At 54.6% G+C, this 19,834-nt stretch overlaps 1 protein-coding gene across 4 annotated transcripts in view; it reads right to left on the reverse strand.

The window, feature by feature from the left end:
- The window catches only part of EVL (Enah/Vasp-like), a 183,734-nt gene that overhangs the window by 4,828 nt on the left and 159,072 nt on the right, over window positions 1–19,834 (reverse strand). For all 4 annotated transcript variants that reach the window (XM_017528134.2, XM_017528131.2, XM_017528133.2 and 1 more), the window contains exons 4-11: window positions 15,931–15,994; window positions 12,265–12,329; window positions 10,441–10,670; window positions 9,509–9,630; window positions 6,471–6,531; window positions 4,108–4,171; window positions 2,278–2,344; window positions 2,123–2,185 (exon numbers count right to left, since the gene is read on the reverse strand). In XM_017528134.2, the coding sequence (XP_017383623.1) occupies window positions 2,123–2,185; window positions 2,278–2,344; window positions 4,108–4,171; window positions 6,471–6,531; window positions 9,509–9,630; window positions 10,441–10,670; window positions 12,265–12,329; window positions 15,931–15,994 (736 nt within the window). The remainder of the gene's footprint in view (window positions 1–2,122; window positions 2,186–2,277; window positions 2,345–4,107; window positions 4,172–6,470; window positions 6,532–9,508; window positions 9,631–10,440; window positions 10,671–12,264; window positions 12,330–15,930; window positions 15,995–19,834) is intronic.

Raw genomic sequence — 19,834 nt, forward strand, 5'->3', positions numbered from 1 at the left:
TCTCATACGTGCATTTTCCCTGGAAGATCTTGGCAAAATGCCCATCTACCTGGTCTTTTAAACATGATTTGGTGCTGAAGGACACACTGCTGGGACCCAAGTTCCCTCCCACATGGAGAGGATGGAGGCGTGAAGTATATGTGGCCTCAGCCTGTGGCTATGACCATGGGCACATACACATTTTTCTGGCAGGGCCAGCCTTGACTGCTGAGGGGTCATGGGCACAAATGAGGACCATCTGGTGACACTGAGGACCAGTGTTGCCCACAGCTAGGGAGAATAAGGATGAAGAATAAAGTGTTCTCACACCCCTCCGAATGAGCTCAAGAAAGAGGCCAAGCCTAGCCCTAAACAGGTCTGTCAGTAATTCTGGGTCCTGATAGGCAAACACATCCAGCCAGAGTCCCCTGGGTCCTTCAGGCCTCTCCTGTGGGTTCCAGATAAAACTGCTGGGAAAACTGGGCTGACTGCTCCACCTCGCCAGGCCTGGGCCCTCTCCATCTGCACCCCTGACAGCCACCCAGTGATACACACAGCAGGCTTCCTAAGCAATGGGACGCACTAGAGGGGTGGTGGTGGTGGTGTATGCTCCCTTTGGAGCCATCTAGAAATTAGAAAACAGGTTTGTCTTAGAGCTGAAGACAGACCCTATTCCAAGCATGAATGGCCTTGACAATGCTCCTGCCCAGTGAGCGACCCTTGGCCCCTCAGAACACTGCAGCCCGCCTTCACTCCATCAGCAGATCATGACCAGGAGCAAGGCAGGCTCCCCAGCTGCTGTGTCTGCTCCAGGGCCCTCGCTTCGCCCACTCTGGTTGCCTTCCCCTTCCCAGCCCCCATCATGGCATTCTGTGCCTCAAGCTCCCTGACTGGAGCCCTGCACATGAATCCAATGCAAACTTCTAACTCCACGCTCCCTCACACCCTCTTCCTCATCCTTCCCGTTCCCATGCCCCATGGCCTGCTGTCTGCTCCGAGGTGCGGTGCGAGGTGGCTGCAGGCTCAGGGCCCTGGCACTTACCCTTCCTTCAGCTTGGAAGGCTGTCCCCATGATCTCCGCACAGCAGGCTCCTCCTCGTCCAGGTCAATGAAATGCCAGCTCCCAACAGAGGCCTGCCCTGCCCTACTCCACAAAGCACCCTGTCCCTTCCACCATGTGGCCCCCGCCCTTGCTAGAGCACCCCGCAGGACCACAGGGGCCTTGTTCGCATGTGACCTTTGCAGGCCTGGGGACTGTCCCCAGCACACGGCCTGGCTGGCCACAAGCCTTTGACAAACCCCAGCTGACCGCTAAGGCTTCCTCATCTCTGTCCCCCTGCCCTGGTCTTGGCCATTCCTGCCAGGGACAGGCCAAGGCTTGCTTGGCTCGTCACCTGTTTCGCTCTGCAAGGCCAGTTTCAATGCCTCCTGCTCTGTGACAAGGGTGGTTTCCCTTCAATTTCTGGTGGTAATGGAGACATTTGTTGATGCAGGTTCTAGAGGGATTCATATTCAGGCCACGTGGGCCTCCAGATACGACGTGGCTGCCTGCGCCTTTTTGGGCAACCTCAGTTCCAAATATTCTATCGTGTTGTCACGCCAGCTTTTGGTTTGGGAAATGTGGTCAGCATGTCTGGGGGAAACTGGCTCTGTGCTGGACGCAGAGGAAGGACTCTGGGCTAGATGAGAGGGTGTGGGGCTCAGGGCCAGTCCTAGGACTAGCTGAGCTGTTGAGTGCGGCCACGTCCAGCTGTTGTTTGTACGGCTGTCCCCACTACTGTGCTGTGCAGCAGGGATTCACAGACCTGTTTTGTGTGTGTGTGGGGAAACAGGCTTGGAGAGGTCCCCTAACGTGCTCACTGTCACAAGTAGTGAGTCCAGAGCTGGGACTCCAAGTCAGCCCCCTGCACTGGATCTGCAGACAGGTCACTGCCCTCCCCAGGCCTCGGTCTCTCCCTCAGAGGGAGGAGGAGGAGCTGACTGACAGGACCCCGAGGTCCTGGGTCTGAAAAAACAGATCACCTTCCCAGAGCAAGCTGTTAAACGCCAAGACATGAGACAGGGTACAAGGTGTTAGTCACAGGACAGGGGACAGAGGAGCCCCAACCCTGGAGAACCCGTGAGCAGGAGGGTTGTTTGGTACCTAGAGTGAGGCTGCAACTGAAGGGGGCTCTTAGCTTCGGGGCTCTTTGCCACAGACGGGGTTCTACAGCATGGAATGAAACAGACATGTGAATCGGCGCCAGCACCCACCTCTGCCCCCCCAGCCTCACTGCTCAGGTTTTCCGGGCCGCTCACCTGGACAGAATCGAGGATACAGGCTTCTCCACCGAGTTGCTCCGCTCCCAGGGTTTCCGGCCAGACTCTGTCAATTCAGTTCATGGATGAAGAACCTCAGAGCTGAGAGGACTCAGTAGCCACCCCAATCCCCTCAACGCCCAAAAGGAAGCTCTCCCCAATGCCGAGGGTGCAGAGCCCCATGGCAGGAAGGTCTGATTTGAGCCGAGCCAAAACCTGGCTTCTTGTTCTCAGTCCCCCATGGCCTAGGCCAGCCCCTTGAGGGCTTTAGATGGCACCACTGTCACTCTGTGTCTCCCCTACTCCAGGACTCAAGCTCCTGTTCCCTTGACCTGGTTGACCCTGACCTGTGACCTCGTTCTGAATCCTTTCACTGTGGTCAGGTCTCTTTGGAACGTGGGCCTGCCTGGTAAGCGACTCATCGAACAGAGCCGCGGGGCAAGCAGGCAGGACCTCCCAGGACACTCCCAAAGCAGCCTTGCTCCCATGAGCTGTGTAGTAGCCAGGCCCCGAGGCCTAGCACCTGCTGTTGACGGGCTCCTTAGCTGGCCCCCATGCTGTGCCTGGCTCTGTCCCATTCAGCTGGCTTGTGTTTTCTTTTTCAAGGTAACTGGTATTGGATTATATTTCATTCTACTCCAAAAGATTTGTTGCATTAAGTTGAATTTGCTGACTTTGCAGGATGAACAGAGGCAGAACACAAAATCTCTAGGGGTAGTGGGGAAGCTGCCTGGCCTCGAGCTGAGCTGTGGTACCCTGCAGACAAACTGTGGGACTGAGGTAGTTTTCCTCAAAGCCACCTTCTGGGACAGGTGCTGGGCCTGCAGGCACTAGACCTGGGGCCACGGACACGTCCCAGGTGTGTGGCCTTGAGCAAACTACTTGTCGCACAGATGGAAACACATAGCCCACTCACTGGACTGCTGTAAGAAGCAAACAGGGCAGGGGCATTGTTCATGTTCATCAGCCAAGAACCTATGCATCCTGGCAAATCGACATGCCAGGCAAAGTCCTAGGAGGAGAGGACATGGCGTACAGTCTCAGAGGGAGGTGACACTCAACCTGAGCATGCCCCAGAGAGACACATGAACAGCTGGCAAGCGCCTCCCCTGCCCAGCTTGGGCAGCCTGACGCTCCTGCCTCTCCCTGCCATGCTCATGAGCACAGGCCTGGCACAGAGCAGGTGTTGCCCCAATGTCTGTTGAATGAACAACCAACCCTGGGGTCTTCCTCCCACTTCCTCTTAAGGCTTATGTAGAGAAATTCTGCCCTTGTCACATCATTCTCTCCTTCCTCCTTCCCACCTGCCACAGCTCAGACAGGGAGAAACCTGAGCCAGGGAAGGGGCTGCGTTTCAGTGGAGCAAGATCCACTGCCATCTCTGTAACGCTGGTCACCAGCTGGTGTTTCACTGGAGACACGAGTCCTGACACTGAGCCTCTTAAGACCACTGGCCCCTGCCTGCACTCAGGAGCCCTAGACACAAACCCCCACCCTGGCTATGTGCCGTCAGGCAAGTGCCTTCCCTCATGCGGGACTCAGGGTCCTGGTGGGAAGCAAGGTGCCGCGCAGGCCACCCTGGGGACCCATCACGGTGACTCTGCTCTAGCACTTCCTATGCTCCCACATGGGCTCCTGGGGGACGCTCTGGGGGACTCATAAGAACTGGGCTTCCCCGTGGCCTGGCCCTCTGCTCAGGCATACTGAAGAGCCTGGATCAGAGAGTCCTCTTTGAAGGGTGCTCCCCCAACTCTTGAGACCTCATGCCTCACATGCCCCCTTGCCCTGTTTGCTTCATACATGAAGTCGGGGGCGGGGGCGCCCTCTCACCTGAGGAGTTAGGTGGCTGGCTGGCTGCTCGGGTCCCTGGAGAGGGGGAGGTACTAGGATCTTCCTAAAATGGAGAAGAAGGGAGTCTGTTTAGGAAGGCTGCTTGGGGCCGGGGCAGGACACCACTGGGCACTCTATAAAACCTCAGTTTTCCACATGTTCCCAGTGAACACATACTTTTATAATTAGCAAAACATTAAATGTTTAAAACTGAAAACCCAAAATCTCAGTGGGGAGTGAATCCAGCCTGTGGACAAAGCTGGGGAAGGGGAAGCCTGCAGGGAGCTCCAGGATCTTTGCAGAGGAGTGCGGAACTCCTTTCTGGCCCTCAATACTCCAAGCCCTGAGCCCCATGGGCCAGATGCCTCCTGTGTGTCAACTTGCTGACTTCTTGCAAGCACCCCGAGGAGGGACCTACTCCCCCATGCGGCACACACATAGCTGCCCCTGTAACAGGTCTGTGGCAACGCTCGAATAGTGGATGTGTTCATCCAACAGTGGGAACACCCAACACTCGCTGTGCATGGCATGTGCATCAGGATGATTTTCAGCATCAAGAACATGCCACTTGTTAAGTAGTAAGGGTAATCCTCTTATTTGATGAAGCAGAATGCACAGCATTTGAGCTGCTGATGGGCAGCCACCCAACCTGACGTGTAACTCTGATCCCAAGCAAAGAGCCTCTGCCCTTGTCACCGTGGGCAGAGGTCTTTGCTTTGTCTCCTCTGCTCACCACGTCCCCACACAAGAAGAGGCGTAGCACCTATCAGGAATGCCCTGCGTTATCTGTGGGGTGAATAAGTCCTGGGAGGCTCTGGTCGAGGGCAAAAGCAGGTACCAGGCTGTAGGTGTTGGGATAAGGTCCTCAGGCATCCTCATTTTAAAGATATCTGGAGAACAGATTATGTCAATCAACACACACGTGTGGGGGCCCAGATGAAAGCTATACAGGGTGACATTAGAGTCAGTAAAATATCAGATTTATTTTCTCTTTTTTTTTTTTTGGACAGAGTCTTGCTCTGTCACCAGGCTGGAGTGCAGTGGCGCAATCTTGGCTTACTGCAGCCTCCGCCTCCCAGGTTCAAGTGATTCTCCTGCCTCAGCCTCCCGAGTAGCTGGGACTACAGGCAAACACCACCACACCCAGCTAATATTTGTATTTTTAGTAGAGATGGGGTTTCACCATGTTGGCCAGGATGGTCTCGATCTCTCGACCTCGTGATCCGCCTGCCTTGGCCTCCCAAAGTTCTGGGAGTACAGGTGTGAATCACTGTACCAGGCTGCGAGGCTTTTTTTACTTCTTTTTTTTTTTTGAGACAGGGTTTCACCATGTTGGTCAGACTGGTCTTGAACTCCTGACCTCAGGTAATCCACCCGCCTCAGCCTCCCAAAGTGCTGGGATTACAGGCGTGAGTCACTGTGCCCGGCCTTTTTTAACTTTTTTTTTTGGAGGGGAGGCGGAGGGAGGCTGTTTTTTAAGGAGTAAGGCTTACGTAGAGAAATGCAGGCTGAGTGGGTGCTGGTGGGTCAGGCAAAGGGACCCATATGCACCCAGGGCCTGAGTGCAGGAGTGTGGGACGGGGCTAAGAGGCACGGATGAGCCAGGAAGGACAGAGCCCTGAGGTCACGCCAGCATGGCCCTGACTGATGGGAAGAAAGGGCAGGAAGCCTGCTCCGGTCCCTGGCAGTTGCATTCCCTCTATCATTCTGCACTTTATGCCATTTGTAGCTAAGGCTAAAGTTAGCCTTGTCAGTAGGAATCTTTTTATAGGAAAAGCTTAACAGAGAGAAAAAGAGAATTCGCTGCCCTAAGTGGAAGCAGCTGCTGGGAGCTCTGGCAGCTAGGCTGGCTCTGGGTGGCTTGCTAAGGACAAGAGCCAAGAGTCCAGGGCTTCTTTACCACAGCTTACCTGAAGCTCCTGCTGGAAGAGGGGTCTTTAGAAACAGAAATAATCTGAAAATAAACACCTCTCTGAGCTTCTAGCAGATAGGCCCTACTGCAGTGTAATCTTGGAGTCCCAGTCCCCTGATGAGGCCCTGGCTGGTCTGTGCTCCCCGGGGTTCCTTGGCTGGCAAGGTAGCCCGGCGGTGTGGTGCCAGGGCCCCGGGTTTCTCCCCTGCTGGGCTGCAGCTCCAAGGGTGAGCAGCGTCTGGTCGGGGGTGTTCAGTGAGGGCAGGCCTGCTGCTGGGGCCAGGGTGGCGCAGGGGCAAGTGCTGCAGAGACCCTTCTGTGAATCACCTGATGAAGCGACCATCCCACCCATCCCATGCACGTCCCAAAGGCCTCGACTGTGACCGGGGAGCCTCCCTGCTGATGCACTGATCTCAGTGGGAAGCCTGAGGGCTGAGGGCTGCTTCCTCACCATTTGGCTTTCATCTTCCTTCTTCTCAGTTGGCTTGTCTGACTGGGAGGCTGCTTTTCTCCTAGGCACAGACAAGGGGAAGATACAGATCAGCCTCTCAGGTTCTCTCACTGTTCCAGAACTCTTCTGCCTCCTCCCTGACAGACTCACCCCAGTCTTCAGGTAAACCTGTGCAGGAAAATGACGGCGTGAAGGAGGAGGCTTGTCCAGGCCCAGTCTGGTGAGGAGCCAGGCCCGGGTGAGTGTCCAGGCCCTCTGTGTGCTCATGGCCTGGGATATGAAACTGGCCTAGGCGGAGAGGGTGAGACCCTGTGTCTGTTTGGCTGTACTGGCAGCAGCTGTACCATCCACGGGGTGGAGGAGGCAGTTGTGCTCTGTTCCCAGGACACTGAAGGCCCGGCCACACGGGACAGACAGGTGCCTCTCCGGGCTGCAGTCTGTCCCACAGGTCAGGACACTGGACACTTTCTATGTCACCCTAAGGCCCTCCTGTCTTGGATTCAGTTAACCCAGCCACGCCCTCTCCAATCTAGAATCTAAGATGCCACTCAGGGCCTGGAAATGCTAAGAGGAGCCTTGAAATAGCTCACGTGATGTCCTTGAGTTGGTTCACACACATCCCCTGCTATGAATCCCTGTTTCATATATTCTAAAACCTCACCCGTATTTTTTTGGCCTCAGTGGTATCTGCTGACCTCCCACGTCTACACAGGCAGACCCTCAGTGTTCCCCAGAGATAGGTTTCTGTGGCTCTTAAACTTGAGATGAGCTGCCCATCAAGCATTGAGCTGGTTTGAGGTGTGGTGAGGGGCCGTGGCCAGGCTGTCACCTGTCTGTGATGGGCCCACCCGGCAGCCTCCTCAGCTGCAGCAGAGGCCCCTTCTTTAGCTCTCATCTCAGCACAGGTCTGCCCCCCTTGTTCCTCAGCCCAGTAACCAGGGAATCATCCCTGCCACCAGCTTCTTTTAACAGTCAGCCTGGTCAGTTCTACCTCTGAACCTTTTTTTCTGTCTTCACTTTCAACACCTTCCTGCAAGCCCCCATCATCTCTTCCTGGACTCTCAGAGTCTTGTAACTGGCCTACCCACCATCACCATCCACTCCCCAGCAGCCAGCACCCCATCTCCTAGAAACAGAAAGCTGACCAAGCCACCCACTCGAGTGGAGTATAGGTGGGAGAAAGTGCTGCTGAACAGGAGCTCTCCGTCCATATCATTTCCCTCCTGTCCTCCCCTGCTGCGAGAGACACTCAACTGCATGCCCTCAGAGCAGGAGACAAGAGCCTGCATTAAAAGAAACTTTGCAAGGGCAAGGGCACTCTCATCATCAGCTTCACCCAGTAGCCATCACTAAAGTGGATTTCAAAGGGCAATCTGATTGATCTCTGCTGAGCTATGCAAAGCATGTTCTTGGGAGGGCCTGGACCCTCCCACCAGCATCTGGCATCTCACTGGCTCTGGGCAATATCAGCCTTTTCCTGTTCTCAGAAAGGGTGCTTTCCCTCAGCCTGGTCTAGGACTTAGGGAAAGCACTGATATTTTCTTTTCCAAAATGACTTCTACTCTCTGCAGCCTATCCTCGCCTCTGAGATGGAACCCGATGCCCTGCACCACGAGGCTCCCTCTCCCAGCCTGACTCCCGGTCCATTTCCTCCACACCCAGCTCACCAGCCTTCCCAGGTACCTTAACTCCGCCCACTGTCCCTCTTGCTGCACAGGAGTCCTCATCCTTCGGCGAGCCCTCCCGGCTCTCTCATCCATGCAGCCATGTGCCTCTGTGTGACCACTGTCAGCCCTGCACACCTGGACTTACTATCACAGGAAATTGCTCAGAAGCCTGCCTCCTGTCTTGGCAATTTACATACGCCCAGGCCCAGTGGAGGCTTGGGAGAAGCCCATGCTGCAGATCCACCTTGCTGCTCTTTGACACATGTGGAGCCTCCCTTGCCTGCCATCTGTGATGCATACAAAGAAGCCCTTGGCAGGAAACCCAGGCTGTGCCCCTGCCATGAAGCACCACACCAGCTGCCTGCACCTGTGGGCCTCTGTCATCTTGCTTCATCCTCATGGAGCCATGGGAAGGTTATGAGAGGAACTAGGGCTGCAGTGTGAAAACTCTGGGCATACACAGAGTTCTCACTTGTGTCAGCCAATTGGAAGGCAGCCAGGAGGGCCAGGAGAGGGCAACAAAGCGGCGGGGGTGGGGGAGGGGGGTGGGGGCGGGGTTACCAAGGGAGCAGGGCCCCTGGCGCAGCTTTCTGTATTCTGGCTGGTGAGGCCTGCTCCTGTGCCCTCTGGTGCCTCAGTAAGCCACGACATTGGTAGTCCAAAGTGAGCACATTCCTGATGCCAAGTCATATTTAAAAATAAAATCCAAGCTTTGCATCTCTTTTGAGAAAGACCTGGATGATCTCCCTACCTGCCTGGGTTTCAGCTGAAGAACAGCAGAGAGCAACAATGGCAGGCTGCAGTGACACCTGCTGCAGCAAGCAGACACACACGATGAGGTCCTAGGCCCTAGAGGCCAGGATGCGGATGGAACTGTGCTCACTCCGTTGCTCAGAGCAATGCCTTCTGGGCTCCTGCCCTTCATAACTCCTTTTCCCGAGCCCTCCATAATGAACCCTGGAGGACGGGACACCTTCGCCATACAATCACTAGAGTGTCCTCTGCAAACCCAAGCACTGTGGCCACATCTTATTTCTGTTAGGATCTTAGGAGCAGGGACGTTTTTCCACTCACATTTATCTCTGAAATTATCTCCAAATTTATCTCTGCTCAGGACAGGGCTGGTACATGGTAGACGCTTCAGAAAATACTTGCTGAGCTAAAATGAAGGCTTTGGAGTGTAGAGGACTCCCATGGTCTTGCTGCTTCAGACTAAACCCTTGGGAAGGGAAAACGTAAGTAACAGTTCCCCCTGCTTGGCTAAACCCAGGGAATGAAGGATTCTGGGGTCAAACAAGGGTTCTCCATACGGTGCTGGGGCCAGGAGCTGCCTGCTAGGCACACCAAGTCTCGGGAGGTGCAGAGACCCACCTCTTGGCCAGCAGTTTGTTCATTTCCTCCATGAGGCCTCCTCCGCCACCCCCGCTGCTTGCCCGGTTGGCATCGGACTTTGAGGTCCCACTGGGACTAGAGCCTCCAGATGCATCTTCTGGCTGAGGGAAGAGGAGGCCACATTTTAGACTCTGCTGCTGATGGCAGAACAGGAGGCAGCACCTACGTGAGGGGATGCAGGAAACCGTGTGCGTGTGAATCCTACAACGGCAGTGCTGCAAGGCACCTCAGGGGCCATCTAGTCCATGATTCCCCAACACCATGGGGAGAACACCAAAATCGAGAGAAGGACAAGGACCAGCCCAGGTCATGCAGGTCGCAGACACTCCCCAGGCCTGCAGGCTGATGGTCGGTGTCTTTGCCAAGACCAGACACCACACATGGGGGGAAGGAGGGGAGAAGAGACTATTCTGTGGGAAGGAAACAAAATGTAAGCCAAAGGTCTGTATCAGAGCTATTCTTACAAGCACAGTTCCAGAACATATGAGCCGGGGTTAGGGAAGTTAACAGCCGGGTGGACCTGTTTCCACAATACAGCTTCCTACAGTGGAAAGGGCAATGGACTTAGATTCAGGAGACCCAGGCTTGAGTCCAAAATCTAAAACTTATAAATGGTGTGACTGGAGCAAATTACTCGAGCTCTTCATGCTTCAATTTCCTCATCTACAAAGGGGACATATTCTTGCCCCATGTATGAAGGTCAACGTGAGGCTCAATGGCTAACTAAAGCACCTTATAATTTCAAAGTGCTGTCCCATGAGTATTCTTGTGTGAGAACAAGTGGCCAAGCTAGCTTTGGGCTGGGAAGCAGTTTGCTCAGTGTCTCGAAGATGGGGGAAGGAACACAAGTGCTCTGCAGATGGCGTCAGGGTCCCCCCGTCCCATTCCTCCCCGTGCACAGGAACTCTTACCCGTTGGACTCTTCTCAGCTTGGCCCCAGCTATGGCAGCAGCCAGTCCTGACATGGAGCTCTCGTCATGGCTGGCCCCCTGGGCTCCTCCGGCTGGCAGCGGGGGTGGGGGAGGTGGGGTAGCCCCCGTGGGTGGAGGTGGGACAGGGGGTGGGGGTGGCGGTGGAGGCCCACTACATGAGATGGGGGCACTGGCTGCAGATGAGGGATGCCCCGGTGGGAGGATGGGCCCTGAAAGGCAACAGTGAGGCTCAGCCAGCTCCAGCACCCAGCTGGGGGCTAAGTCTGCTGCTCTCAGCTCAGGTTCCCCAGAGGAAGGACAGAGGGCAGGCTGCTCCTCAGAGGGATGAGGAACAGCTCCGGGCCTGCTTCATCCAGGAAGCCCCAGCGGGATGAACTTGGCCCTGGCACAATTATTCCCTATTCTGGTGTCCTTGGCACTCCGGGGCCTGGCTGGATTCACAGTGTCCTGCATTTGCTTAACATTTCTTGAGCCCAGGCAATTTCCTCTTGCTGCAATCACGTTTTTCCAGGGGGAGAGGAAGCTCTCTGGCTACACAGTTTGTGCTTTTTGTCTTCTCTACTACTTCTAAGCACCTAGCACCCCCTAGGCAGAAGCTGGTCACCAAGGTCCAACTGTGACAGACACTTGGCCTTTGGGGACCATGACAGGTATTGCGGGTCCCAGGGCCGATTGGGGGTGTGGGTCAGGATACAATGCTAAGTGCGGTGCTGAGGAGAACCAGCCTCAAGCTCTCTGCTCATGGTGCTCACAGCCTGTGAGGAACAGGCAAAGCATCACACAGGTGCATGCAGATGGCAGACTGTGGCAAGCTGACACGTGCTACCAAGGGCAGGCACACGGCGCCATGTTGGCATACGCAGAAGGGCTGCAGCCTGGCCAGAGGTTCATGGAAGACTTCCTTACAGAAGTGACTGGTGGCACATGACTAGAGAGCAGGGGTTCAGTTAGGTGCGGGGGGAAGCGAGTGTGAGGAAGGAGAAGGATGGGAAATGCTTGAGGCACTAGAGGGAGAGAGGGTGGGCACGGGCCATTCCAAGAGTGATGGGGAAGGGACATGATAACAGCGTCAGACCTGCATGAGAAATGAAGAGTGGCTGGGGGCAGGAGGCCTGTGACAGCTCGGTGGGGTGACAGCGTCAGTATCTCATGGGCAGAGTGCTCCTGTAACCAGCAGGAGCTCGGGTTTCTCATCAGTAAACAGTGTAATAATCATCTGCTCACTTCATAAAGTGTTTGAGAAAATTAAACAAGACAAAGGACATGAAAGCACTTGGTAAATTATCAAGCCCTTTGCCTATCTGTGAACACAATTTCTGGAAAACCCTTGTCCTTCTCCTTCAATGTGCTAAGCTCCATGGAATGTCCAAGCTGGACGCATGGCAGGGCCTCCCATGGGAAGTCTTCCTGATCCAGGCTGGGCCTTCAGCACCTGCACCTCACATAACATAAGGGTGGGTTTGTTGTCTCCCTGACGGGGCAGTGGGTTCCTTGAGGGCAGGAACCGCAGCTGTCGTTGTGGTTGTGTCCCCAGCCCTTAGCACAGTGCCTGAGACACGGGAAGCGCTCACTTAATATCCACTCCAGAGAAGGTTGGTTGGCAGGGGCCAGACCTGGCTGAGCGGACCCCCAAGCCTCTGCTCTCTTGCTGCCCTCCAACATCTGAAGTGGTGGTCACACTTGGAAATGTAAGCTCCCCTCGGCTACTCACAGAGCGCCCCATGTGCCCCTGGCCTCATCTATGTGGAGGTGCTGCCGCTGGCACCAGCATGGGAGTTGGCCCTGGAGGAGGAGGGCTCTCACCTGTGGCCGAGGTTCTTCTTTCTAGAGATTCCTGACGCTGCTGCTGGTGCTGCTCCATCACTTGTCTGAAAAGCAACCACAGTAGGGCAGTGTGACTTCACACCAGAGAACAACATGCTCAGTGCCTACACTGTGCCCATCAGCCCTGGCTTCAGTCAGGTTACGCCAGTGCTCCACAAGTGCCACTGTGTGCCTGGGCTGCCTCCTCCTAACAGAGGAGGGGGATGTGACTGGTTCCAGCCCCCAAAAATGAACACAGCGCTCCTCATGGAAGGCCAATGTGATTTCACTCCCTAGAGTTACCAAGCTCTTCCCTGGTTGGGTGGGCTCACCTGGCTTTTGGGGGCCTGTGGCTTCAAGAAACCCAGCCTCAGGAATGCCTGTTCTTAGTGGCAGACACTTGGCCTTTGGGGACCATGGCAGGTACTGCGGGTCCCAGGGCTGACTGGGGGTGTGGGTCAGGGTGCCAAGCTTGTCCCTGGCCAAGCTTCCTGGGACAGTTCTCAGGTATGTTTTGGTTGTCAGTAAAAATGGACACAAAGGCTACCACTCGACATTTTCCTTTTTTTTTTTTTTTTGAGGAAGACCTCACCCAAATTTATTTATTTATTTATTTATTTATTTATTTATTTAGGAAGGCCGACATTTTCCTTACTACAGACCAGCCACAGACCTGCCTCCGTCTAGAGAGAACCACACTGTCATTTGGCATGCCGGGGACACTGCTACGTGCACCACAGCGAGAACTCACATTCCAGTTCCTTATAACAGGGTGGCCTCAGGGTGCTCTTAAAGGCAAGCTGAATGAGGACACTGAGCCCCAGACACATCTACAGACTCCAGGAACCGAGTTCTGGAGTGGGAGGCATCTTAAGAAATCATCTAGACCACGGACAGCAGCAAGAGTTCAGCTGGTATGATGCAAACTGAATGCTTGCCACTGAAACACAGGGTTAAGGAATGTTCTGAGGGCAGCTCTGGGCTTGGTGGGAGGGAGTGCCGGAAACGTCTATTTCATGGGGTTCTTGCAGGGTATATGCCTGGTGACTAAAAAATTATGGACAAGCCCCTTTTAGCATTAAGGTCTGAAAAGCTCCCGGCAGCATCTGTATTAGTGTCGCCGCTCAAACTGCTGAAACTCCAACCTCCCCAGCAGGAGCCACACACCTAGAAAATCATGGTAAAATGAGGGTGTGTGAAAGATGTTCGAAAATCAGGTCTGAACTTATGATACTGTTTGGATGCTTGGAGTCTCTGCCTCATGGAGTAAGTCTTGCCCCTGCCCGCCTCTAGTAAAATGGTGTTGGAAAAATGAGAGTCCTTGCCCCTCCACTCACCCCGTGTATGTGTGTGGTCCTGTCCTGGGGCAGGGTGTGTGTGTGAGAGTGTGTGTGTGTGTGTGTGTGTGTGTGTGTTCCTGCCTTGGGGAAGGGGTGTGTGTGTGTGTGGTCTCATCTTGGAGCAGGTATGTTTTATCTGTGTGTGTGTGTAGTCCCGCCTTTGGGCAGGTGTGTGTGTGCGTGTGTGTGTGTGTGGTCCCACCCTGGGGCAGAGGTGTGTATGTGTGTGTGTGTGTGTGGTTTTGTCTTGGGGGCAGGTGTCTGTGTGTGTGTGTGTGTGTGTGTCGTGTGGGGTCCCGCCTTGGGGCAGGTGTGTGTATGCATGGGGGTCCCACCTTGGGGCAGGTGTGTGTGTGGCAGGTGTGTGTGTGTGTGCGTGGTTCCACCTTGGGTCAGGGGGGTGTGTGTGTGTGTGTGTGTGTGGTTCCACCCTGGGGCAGAGGGGTGTGTGTGTGTGTGTGTGTGTGTGTCTTGGGTGCAGGCGCGTGTGTGTGTGTGTGTGTGTGTGTGTGTGTGTTCCTGAGGGAATGTATTCTCTTCCCGGGTCCACAAGGGGGCATAGTTTCAAAGGCAAGAACGTCCCAGCACCATACCCCCTCCCAATCTGGGGTCTTAAAAGTCTTTCTTTAAGTTTCATGTGCTCAAGAAAGAATCAAAAATCAATCACTCCAGCAGAAGTTTAAAGGAACTCCTTTCATAGGCCCAGAAAACCTGAAGGGGGCAGGAATTCCTCCCAGGTTAAAAGTCCCTGTCCCCAACATCCAGGTAGACTCCATGTCTGGATCCCCTTCCACGATCTTGTGAAAGCTTCTCTCTCTCATCATCTTCTCTCTTTTTCTCTTTCTCTGCCTAAATAAATCACTTTCTCCAAAACTTTTGGGGCCCGGTATTTACTTGCGGGTGCAGTGCACCTGGTGGGGTCCTCCCTCCCATTCTTGGGTGAGAGAGAGACCAAGAGCCGGGAAGAACTTCCTCTCAGGGGAGCTCAGCTTCCCCCACTCCCCGGAATTTGATTACATTCCTGCCTTGGGGCAGGGGTGTGTCCCCCCTGCAGTTCACACCCTGACTGCCAGGCGGTGTTCCCATTCCCAGACGGCCAGTGATCCCACACAGCTTGGTTTGGGCCCTGGGGTACAGAATTCAGCACTGTGGGTGCTGAAGCAGTTTCGGGAGAACCGAAGGACCCATTTAGCGGCCATCCACTCCTGTACGCTTACACCTGGCATCTGGTGGGGCTCACTCCTTCACGCCCTTTTGTGAGTGGGGCCAGCCTTGGGTCCTGCAGGGAGCTGCAGCTAGAGTGAGACTTGCCTGCCAGCCAGCCTGGGTTCTGCCTGACTGGTTACTCTGGCAAGTCACTTCCATTCTTTGGGCTTCAGCTGACTCATGTGGGCAACAGTACGAAAAACCCTGAGGGTGAGCGGGTGAGACAGGCAGAGCAAGGCCAATACCATCTTCACTTTGGGAAACTGAGGCCTGGAGCAGGAACTTGCCCAAGGTTGCAAGGCATTCATTTGTCAGTCTTAGGAAAAGGCTAGAAGAGAGGTGCTGGGGGAAGTCCCATGCATTTGGTGAGAGGTGTAGGTTGGGGCAGAAGCCGGCTTTCCTGACTCCTAGTCCAGGGCTGGACTTGAGTGTAGCCACAGAGAACCGCGGCTTTACTCTCTATCTGACAGAGCTGAGTGAGGACGGCCCAGGCCAGGCTCAACCTCCCTCACACAGAAGAGGCAGAGCACCCATCACTGAGAGGGCAGACCTGGCTTCAAGTCCTGGCTCTGCCATTTCAGGGCACTGTGACCTTGGGAGGCTGTTCATGGGGACCCACCATGACCTCTTCTGTAATTTCAGGACAACAGCCTTGGCCCTTCCTCTTCCCCCTGTGCTAACACTTTAGAAGCTCCCTGGGGTGGGAGGGTTCATTCCTATGCCCCCTAGCCCCAACCCATGGGAGGGACTGCCCCCCAGGCTGAATCCCTCATGTCTGGACTGTCTCCTCCTACCCTGGGGATGGGGAAGTGAGGCAACAAGGGAGCAGCACTCGGGCCCTACTGAGTCACCCTGAGAGCCACCCCATTGGAGGTTAGTGGCGCTCTCTGTAGAATGCCAGATTCCCACAGTCATTCCTGGTTTTGTTGCCTGGGACCAGCGGCTGTGCATCAGCCCTCTCTTTCTTTCTGGTCTGGGCTGCACCCTGCATCCTCCCCCAATGTGTGCCTCTGGGAGTCCTGGCCCTGGGTGTTGGTGCATCCTCATCCACTGAAGGCACCCCTGGCCACCTAGCCCTACTGGGAGATGGCCAGGCTGGCCCCTGGGGGTGCTGGGTTACCTTCTCTGAATGTCCATCTCATCAGGAGAGGGGCCATTCTGCACCTGACGCTGGCTGGAGGGGCCTGTGGGCAGAGAAACATAGAAATGGAGTGGTTAGAAGAAGGAAGGCCCCGACAAACCCCCCTGGAGTGCTATCTCTGCCCCTCCTCCTGGCTGCAGAAGAGACATCCTTAAGAATCTTTTAAATGCTGGCCTCACTCACACCTATGCACTATCTACCCCATCTCATTCTCTCAACCACCCCTTCTCTCTTTTTCTCATGGCTCTTCATTCTAAACCAGTAAGACCCAAAATTTCACATGGTTAAAAATCGTCCCTTTCAGCCTAGGCATGGTGGGTCACACCTGTAATCCCAGCACTTTGGGAGGCTGAGTCGGGTGGATCATGAGGTCAAGAGATCGAGACCATCCTGGCCAACATGGAAACCCTGTCTCTACTAAAAATACAAAAATTAGCTGGGCGTGGTGGTACACGCCTGTAGTCCCATCTACTTGGGAGGCTGAGAAATCGCTTGAACCCAGGAGGCAGCGGTTGCAGTGAACTGGGATCGTGCCACTGTACTCTAGCCTGGGTGACAGAGTGAGACTCCGCCTCAAAAAAAAAAAAAAAAATCATCCCTTTCAGTTATAGGCCCTTCTTGCCTTCCCTCTCAAACTACCTTCTCGCTGTTTCAACCATCATGCTGGCCACCATCCCTCAATGCTTTAACAGTGACTCCAGCCTCTTCACCTCCCACCAGGATGTTCTAACTAAAATCACCAGGGAACTGGGAATTGGCAAACCTAAGAAATCTACTTTATTCCACTTTCTGAGCAAAGGACTGACACTGACCACTGGTGGATGTCATGGTTAAAACCCGGGTGTGTCTGAGCTGAGGCCCATGCTTCTAGCCCTGGGGTGACCCCTGCTGTCTGCAAAGGGTGGGAAGGAGCCAGGCCCTGCCATTGCTCCCCTTGTTCTGGACTGGTGCGGAATTTTCTGGCCACACTCTGCCCTAGACCCTGAAGGAGGGACCCCGGCATAGCTGAGGTCTGCTGTGCAGACTTTCTGTTCAGGGGAGGCTGGAGCTGGGGCCTGTGTCAGGGCTTCCTGCGCTGTGCCACAGTTAAGCTTCAGTGCCCTCACCTGAGAAAGAGCTGACTGTTCCTTCTCTGCCAGCTCAGGTGTCACTAGGGAACTTCAGAGAGTTGCAATGACTAGATAGGGCAGTGGCACTGTTTCTGCCCCAGAATGAGGTGACAGGAACATTCGAGCTACAACCACACTGATGATGTGGGGACACCTATATTCCCTCCTACTTCATAGAAGACCAAGGTCCTAGTTGTTCTTCCCTCCTTGTTCTCAAGAAACAGAATGAATGAATATGTGAACATTACCAGAGCAATGTCCAGGCACTTTTCTTAATTGAATTTAATTTTCAATTTAACTCAAATTCTCACAAACCTGTAAGAAGGCTCCCCTAAGGACCTGTAACAGCTGGGAAGCCAGGTCCAGAAAAGCTAAATGACTTGCCCAAGGTCTTACATACAGCAAGTGGCAGATGCAAACCACCTGCAAATGCCACTTTCTTTCTTAAACTCAGATGGTGGTGTCAGATTGAGACCAGCTTGAAGAATGAAGGATCAAGGTGGCAGACTCATTTACTGCCAGAAGAGCTGCAAGTCGCCCTTGGATGGTGTGCAAGGTGCTGTGGACATGTGTTCCCCGCCCCCACCCCTCATCCCCTGACTGCCAGTCATTCTGGCTGAAGCGGGAGGGATTCCTGGCATTTCGGCTCCACGTCCGGGACTTGTGCTTGAGCTGCTCTGTTATGAGTTTGGTACAGGCCTTGGGCTCTAGCTTGGATGACTGGACATCTGCCTTGTTCTAAGACCTGGTCTCAGTCACCGAGTTCACTCCTGGATCTGGATTTCGTCCTTCTGGGGGCTAAGGCCCTGCCCTAGGATGGAGGCCTTTCCATGCTTGGGCTCCACCAGCTGCCGCAGGATCCTTCTGTGTCTGTGGCTTGGCCTTGCCTAGCTCACTGCAACTGTTTTCCACCCATGTCAGCACCCCAGATGGCAGCCAGCTGCCCACAGACGTCTGTGTGGTTGTGTGCTTTGGATTCCCCATTCTGCCTGCTGGGCTGATGTCCTCCCAGCACTCTCTTAACCTGTTCCTTGAGAGGGTGGGGAAGTCCAATAGGAGCCCTGGCCCTTCCAGGGGGCTCTGGCCCCTGACTTAAGACCTAATTAAAAACTGGCTGGAGTTTTAGACATGTCAGAGCAGGAAAGGATAACACTTGATTGCACTGATTACATAAGGCTTGCCATTCTTAAATTAAGAAAATGTTCAATTGTTTTGAGCTATGAGGGCCCTGAACATTAAAAAAGTCAAGTCCCTTTGTTTTAGGGGTGGGAGCTAAGACCCAGCAAGGAGCAGGGGTCTGTCCACTGTCACCCAGAGTAACTGTGACAGACCTGAAGTTCCCACCGCCTCCTTACGTCTGGTTTCCTCCACCCCGGGCACAGCTTCCCCGTGGCAGTCTCAGGGAGGAATAGGGAGGAAGGTCATTGCTGCAGACTGCTGGTGGACCTTAGGAAGCTCCAAGCAGCAGCCCCTTGGCAGGTGCTTCTTTAGCAGGAGTAGTTAAGGAAGGCTCCTGGCTGCTGGTAATCAGACTCCCTCGCGTCTAGTGGTGAGGCACTACAGATGACGTCCCTGTGTGATGCAGGCAGAAGCTGAGGCGGAGGATGTGGCACCTGTCCCGTGCCACAGGTGAGCCCCTTGGAACCGCCTGAGCTGAGCTTGGATCCCATAGGATCTAGGACGACAGGGATGGGGGTGGTTCCGGCTCTTCCCTCTCTACCTCCCACGGCTCATTAGGTAACTGAGTCTTACTGGTGCTGTGTCGGCTGCCCCACAGAATGCCCTGCTTCTCTGCTGCCACCTGGCAGCCTCAGCATCTCTATCCTGGACCCTCACCTCCACTCTCTCCTATTCTGGCAGTGCAGCCCAAGTGATGTCTGAAAAACACAGACATGACCTGCACAGGGTTGGACCCAGGCTCCATCAAATAAGATTCAAGGCTTTCAGGCCAGGCCCCAGCCCACATTGTGGCTGGACCTCCTGGACAGCCCTCCATAGCTGACCTCCTGCAACTGCACACTGGGCCTGGCCCCACCACGCTTCCCATCTCTCTGTGTTTTGTGCACTACTCAAACCACCTGGGTCACCTTTTCCTGCCGTCTCCACCTACCAAGGCTTTCAGGCCCGGCTCAGAGGTCACCTCTTCCATGAAGCCCTCCCCAGGTCCTCAAACTCCTCACCAACCAGTGCCCGTGTGCCTCTCTTAAAAACTCACATCTTTCTCACCCATATTCCAGTGACTCGGGAGCTGCCTTCTCTTCTGTGTTAGACCCTGGGCTTCTCACGGGCAGAGAGCACATCTCACTCAGCACTCCATGCTCACAGCCTGGCTCACACCAGATACTTGAGTTGGGAAGGGGAGAGGAGGTTCAATCTCACCCACCCAAGGGGAAAAGTTCAGATGAAGGAGTCATGCTGAAATGACTCGAGTGAAAATAAAAACCTAGGAGGTGAGCCACAGAGAGATACAGTGGTCCCCCAAGTTCATGCTTGTCCAGAAAGGAGGCAGCAGTGGAACGAAGGCCTGCCAACACCAGGTACCCTCTGTGGACCAGAGGCCTTGGGGACAAACTAAAGCCACGGGGCTGCTGATCCAGCCATTGTCACAAGGCTGTGAGTTTCTGACGTCTTTCTGCTAGAGGACCCTGTGGCTCTGCACACAGTGGCCGAGCGTGGAGTCACTTTCTGTGGCCATGAGGTGCCCTCCTTTGTACAGTAAATGTATGGCAATGATGGTCTGCAGATCACACCTTAATTGTCTCGTTCCCATGAGG

The sequence above is a fragment of the Cebus imitator genome, unplaced genomic scaffold (assembly GCF_001604975.1).
Source record: "Cebus imitator isolate Cc_AM_T3 unplaced genomic scaffold, Cebus_imitator-1.0 Scaffold52, whole genome shotgun sequence".
Taxonomy (NCBI): Eukaryota; Metazoa; Chordata; class Mammalia; order Primates; family Cebidae; genus Cebus; species Cebus imitator.